Below are 5,967 nucleotides of genomic sequence, written 5' to 3'. Positions count from 1 at the left end.
GGAACCAGATTTTAAATTTCATATGATCTTAATATAAATTTACTTAAATATCCACATGTGGCTAGTGACTATTGTATTAGACAATACAGTTCTAAATTCAATGGTTTATTTTCAGCAAATAAAAATGCATTTAAAAACTGAGTCTTGGGCAGCCCGGGTGGCTCAGCAGTTTAGCACCGTCTTCAGCCCAGGGCATGATACTGGAGACCCGGGATCAAGTCCCATGTCAGGCTCCCTCCATGGAGCCTGCTTCTCCCTCTGCCTCTCTGTGTCTCATGAATAAATAAAATCTTAAAAAAAAAAAAAAAAAAACACACTGAGTCTTGGGCAGTCTGGATGGCCCAGCAGTTTAGCGCCACCTTCAGCCCAGGGCATAATCCTGGACACCCGGATCGAGCCCCACGTAGGCTCCCTGCATGGAGCCTGCTTCTCCCTCTACCTGTGTCTCTGCCTTTCTGTGTCTCTCGTGAATAAATAAAATCGTTAAAAAAATAAAAAAACTGAGTCTTTTCTTAAGACCTACCAAAACAGCCAAGAAATCACATTAATTGTTCAAAAAGAATTTTTCTCTGGATAAATCCCTGAGGCCAGTAACAAATTATTGCCACCCAATCAGGCAAGAGGAAATAGGGAAATTCAATGACTAGCTCAGCTTCAAGCTCTCAGATGTCCTTATTTCCAGGAATTCTCTTTATATTTTCCTTTCAAGCTATTCCAATTTTACCTTAATCAAAAAACATTTCTTCTCATTCGTTGGCAGCATCTCTCACTGGGCAGATGTAATGAACAGGGGACCAGGGCCTTCACATTCTCTAACCTGGGAGGTTAACTTTTTTCAGACATTATGGCAAACACACCAAAGAAACTTCGCAGCAACACCTTAATTGTAATGGTCCAGTAAGAAAAGGAAAAAATAAATAAATAAACAGGCTTTGGGACTCAAGAGGAAGATGGGTTTGGGACCGAAAAAGAGATGAGGGCTATTTCCCCTGGACAGTTTTTCCAGGTCCACCCATGAGGAAAAGCTTCAACTTCAGGAGACTCAAAAGACTTTTCTATGTGAGTTTTCCGATGCTGATTGAGATAGGCACTTCTGCTGAAGCATTTCTCACAATCACTGCATTTGTAAGGTTTTTCTCCCATGTGAGTTCTCCGGTGCCTGATAAGATTAAAGCTCTGACTGAAGCACTCACCACACTCAGGACACTTGTACGGTCTCTCTCCTGTGTGTGTCCTTTGGTGAATCACCAGGGTGGAGCTCTGACTAAAAGTCTTCCAACACTCTGAACACCTGTAAGGTTTTTCTCCCGTGTGTGTTCTCTGATGTCTAATAAGATGGGAGCTGAGGCCAAAACGCTTTCCACATTCGCAACATTTGTATGGCTTCTCCCCAGGCTGGATTCTGCAGTCTTCTATCACACTACAGTTCTGACTCAAACTTTCTTCATATTCAGAACTTTCATAGGGCTTTCCTCCTGCATGGGTTTTCCGGTGTGTGATTAGGTTGGAACTTCGACTGAAACTCTTCCCGCATTCTGTACACTGATATGGTTTTTCTCCAGTATGAATTCGCTGATGCTTTATGAGAGTCGAATTACAACCAAAGCTTTTTCCACACTCAAAACATTTGTAGGGTTTCTCGCCTGTGTGTGTCCGCTGGTGGCGAATCAGGCTAGAACTCTGACTAAAACTCTTTCCACAGTCAGGGCACTTATAAGGTTTTTCTCCAGTGTGAATCCTCTGATGTTCTATCAGGACATAACTGTGGCTGAAGCATTTCCCACAAACAGGACATTCATATGGTTTTTCACCAGTATGTGATCTGTGGTGCTGAATAAGGTGGGAGCTGCTACTAAAGCTCTTTCCACACTCAGGACATTTATAGGGTTTCTCTCCCGTGTGAGTCCTCTCATGGATAATTAGATGGGAGGTATTGCTGAAGCTTTTCCCACATTCAGCACACTGGTAGGGCTTCTCTCCTGTGTGTGTTCGCAGATGTTGAATCAGGTGAGAGCTGTTACTGAAGCATTTCCCACACTCAGAGCATTTATAAGGTTTTTCTCCTGAGTGGGTCCTCTGGTGAATACGCAAATGGGAACTGTTGTTGAAGCTTTTCCAACATTCAGAACATGTATAGGGTTTGTCTTTGAAGGTTGAATTCTGCTGGACAGAGGCACTGCAGTGTTCCCCTGGGTCCCATCCCCAGTGACTGGGTTTTTCTTCTTTTCCTGTAGAATTTCCCTGATTCTCTGACTTGCCATCATTCTCACGGGAATCATTACACCAGATCTCATTTCCTTGGGACCATGTCAATGGAATTTCTTTTGTATCCTCATGCTTACAATTTTGCAGACCATCTCCTTTAGACCATTTTGAGGCTTTCTCTTTCTCTGCCTTGGAGTTATGGTGTTGAACAGTTTCCAAATTATTCTTACTTTCACCTCCTGTAAGAATAAACAAATATTCTAAACATATTCCCTAGTCTCTACCAGGGAAAGAAATTCTGGATTGCAGTGGAAGGGAAGGAATAACAAAGTAAAAACTTAAAAATTCTTTTATATTAAAAAAGTGTTTAAAGCTAGTTTTACTTTTTCTACTGTTGATTAGAAGCAGGTGAATTTTTTTGTGCTTAATAACAGTAAGGAAGTATTTAAACAGCTGTCAGCAATTGCCAAAGGGGATTACTGATCTAAAAACATTAAGCTTTATTCTAGAAGACTTAAAAAAGGGGATCTGAGTAGGGGAGAAACTGAATAAGACACATTCTAAAGTGAAAACTTGGCAATACTTTACTTAAAATCTGAGAAAATACAGAAATAACAATGATACCTACTATTTATTAAGAACAATAGCTTGGCATATAGTATCTCATTAATCCTAAAAAATAGGAGACAGGTATTTATTTTTCTTAAAGATAAGAAAATTGAGGTTATAAAAGTTAACATAGCTTGTAAGCAACAGAGCAGGAATCAAATTAAAGTTTGTCCCATTCAAATTTCCTGTTCTTTCTACACAACCTATAGCACTCCATGGTACATCTTACATTGAATTTCCAGTGGATTCAGATAATCTTCTTGATCCCTCACCTGTAAAAGGGCTTTTCAAACTCTCCCTCTCCTGGAAGCCACTAGAATCTGAGACCAACAGTTTTTGCTCTTGCTCCATCAGTGGTCACAGCCAAGGTGGGGATCAGAAACCCTGTGGAAGGAAACAGGTTATGCTTGGGACCTTGGCTAAAATGTATTCTTTCTCCTCCCCAACCATTGCAACCTAACAACCAGAGGCACAAAATGTTTTGTGCACCAGACTGAAAAAAAGAAACACGGTCTTTATAAGACTTTTTGGAAAGAAATCTTATCTCAGATGCAACTGTTCTGCATTAAGGGTTAACCCAATTTACTTCTTCTAAGGAAATAACAATAAAAAAAATTAAATCTTAACATTCAAGTCTGAGGCACAAACTTCAAAAACAGAATAAACACTAATACTCATTGTTTACTCAGAAACACTTTTAATTGAAAAAACCAAGGTATTTTTTGGGAAAGGTAACAATAACAAGATAAAAAAGAAAAAGAAAAGGGATATGAGGGTATAAGAAGCAGCTAAAGAGAAAGCATAAGAAAGAATAAACTGACCCTTGACAGAGGATGAAACATTTGAACTTCAATTTCAAAAGAAAGTTAGAATTTATATAACCAGTAAAAAAAAAAGAAAAAAAAGAAAGGAAAGGAAAAAGAAAAAGGATAGGATAGGGATCCCTGGGTGGCGCAGTGGTTTGGCGTCTGCCTTTGGCCCAGGGCGCGATCCTGGAGACCCGGGATCGAATCCCACATCGGGCTCCCGGTGCATGGAGCCTGCTTCTCCCTCTGCCTATGTCTCTGCCTCTCTCTCTCTCTCTCTCTGTGACTATCATAAATAAAAAAATAAATAAAAATTTAAAAAAAAAAAGGATAGGATAAAGCAGAGCTAGAATGATTATAGCCGATAACCTCTAAATATAAAAGGGAAGCTAATGAGGGAGCTCTTCCTTGACTCTTTGTCTATTATAATCACAATATCCCTTTTAGGCTACACTTCATCTTCTGGAGCCAATTACAATTTTTGACCTACTATTAGGGGCTGATCTATCACTGGAAAGTAGGTATATGTGTAATTGCAATCCATTTCAGGATATAGAGAACGGCATTATTTGGGAAAAACAAAAGCCTCAAATAAGGATGGCACACATGGAAAACAAACAAACAAATCTGGTTTTGGAAGAATATTTTAAAAGGTGTAACTTTCACTTTACCACTGCCTATTATGTGCCAGGAAGTGAGCTAAATACACATATTTCTCATTTGATTTTTACAATAGCCCTTGGAGGTCTATGACCAATTACCCGCACATAGATGAAAAAAGACATTAAGAAACTTTCCCAACGTCACACAACCAGAAAGTAGCAGAGCCGACTTCAGTCCCAAGCCTGTTCTGATGCGGACTTTCACACTCTAATCCACTGCAGTAAACCAGAGCAGGAAGCGGAGCTGGACATAAGCCTAAATAAACCGCAAATAAATCTCAAAGAGGACCTTTATTTTGAAAAACATTAACTGGATTTAAAAAAAAAAAAAGATTTGCATCTATAGACGTGATACCAAACGGAGCTGGCATTCCCTAAGCACCCGCAGCAACTACGGATTTGTTACAGGAAAAGATAGAACTAGTCTAAATTACAAATAGCCCTAGTATGGGGGGGGGGGGGACCCACATACCTAAAAGGGGCAAAAAAAAAAAAAAAAAAAAAGGAAAATTGTTCACAGGGAGCACTATGTTTTGCTCTCTGAGTTATCTAGTTCCAACCGAGTCTTTACAAACGAAGTACAAGTCAGGGTAACAGAGCCCCGTGCAGCAATTTTCCTGCTCAGAAAGGCTTAACTTTGGTAGTTGGGGGGTGGGGGAGGCTCAGGAACACTGGCTCAGCAAAACGGTAGCAAACTCAGGCCACAAATGGTACTACAGGGCCGTCCCTGAGATGTCACCCTGCAGAGAGGTGCTTAGGATAAGAAAGTCTTCCCGAGAAAATGCACGGCCTGAAGCTCAGCTTTAGGAACCGTGGGCAGGTGGCAGAGGCTGGGGCGCCCTGCGGGGGTGCAGGTCCAGGAGGCCAGATGCTCTTCAGCCGACAAGCTCCTTTAAGGGTCGAGGGGGGGGCGCGGGGGGGGGCGACAGGGGGGTGGGGGAGGGGAGAGCCGCTGGCCCTCGGCCCCTCGCACCGCGCGACCCCTCTCCGGGCCGAAACGGCGGTCTGCGTGGTGCAGCGGCCACTCCTCCAGCCCGCAGCCCTTGGCTCCCTTCCCCCCAAGAAGGGACTCACTGTTCCGGGGGCCACACGAGGCGCCCAGCACCCCAGCAGGCCCAGCCGTCCCGGAGCAAGGAGCCCCCAGCTCCTTCTGACCCCACCAACCCGGGGTCCTAAACTCTCGGGCCCGGAAGACAGAAACCGGAAGCCCCTCTAGCCGCCCCCCGCAAGGCTCCGCTGGGGCCCCTCTAGGAGGCAGGGATGGCCAGGTCTCGTTGGCCTTAACTCTTCGGGTCCCGGAACAGAAGGAGCGGGCGGGTGGATGTCGTTCCCTCCGCTGTTTGACGTCTGTCCACTTGATTCTCACGCCTCACGCCTGTCAGGCGCCTTATACTAGGGGCCCGATTGGAGCGAATACTTTCCCTTGCCATCAGGGCATCGTTGGCTTTAACGTCACCAGGACACGAAAAATGAATGGAGCATTTATTAAGCTCCTGTGGTTGCCACTGCCACCGCTGTGAACGGGAATATATTAGCTCTGTGTGCAACAGTTGGACAGCTAACGCATCCACCCACGCACAAAACGATTAGTTTACAAGGAGAAGGATTTAAACCTCTGGTCTTTCATTACAGAGAAAATGCGAGGCAATCCCTTCATCTCCCCCATATCGAGCCTACAAGTGTAC

General features: G+C 43.5%; 1 protein-coding gene across 1 annotated transcript; it reads right to left on the bottom strand.

Annotated features, from left to right (window-relative positions):
- Window positions 1-328: 328 nt before the first annotated feature.
- Window positions 329-5,458, bottom strand: ZNF572 (zinc finger protein 572). Its single transcript, XM_055314219.1, has 3 exons — window positions 5,357-5,458; window positions 3,087-3,198; window positions 329-2,444 (listed from the first exon to the last, which is right to left on the bottom strand). Exons 2-3 carry the CDS (start codon window positions 3,163-3,165, stop codon window positions 940-942), a joined length of 1,584 nt encoding a protein of 527 aa, XP_055170194.1. The 5' UTR covers window positions 3,166-3,198; window positions 5,357-5,458; the 3' UTR covers window positions 329-939.
- Between the last annotated feature and the right edge of the window lie 509 nt (window positions 5,459-5,967).

The sequence above is a fragment of the Nyctereutes procyonoides genome, unplaced genomic scaffold, assembly GCF_905146905.1.
Source record: "Nyctereutes procyonoides isolate TBG_1078 unplaced genomic scaffold, NYPRO_anot_genome, whole genome shotgun sequence".
Classification (NCBI taxonomy): Eukaryota; Metazoa; Chordata; class Mammalia; order Carnivora; family Canidae; genus Nyctereutes; species Nyctereutes procyonoides.
This window is presented reverse-complemented; position numbering and strand designations above follow the sequence as displayed.

Bases quoted from the DNA above. Each gene is read 5' to 3' on its own strand.
- ZNF572 (XM_055314219.1), bottom strand. From the start codon at position 3,165: ATGGAGCAAGAGCAAAAACTGTTGGTCTCAGATTCTAGTGGCTTCCAG. The intron at 2,445-3,086 runs GTGAGGGATCAA...TTATTCTTACAG, and splicing joins TTTGAAAAGCCCTTTTACAG to GAGGTGAAAGTAAGAATAAT.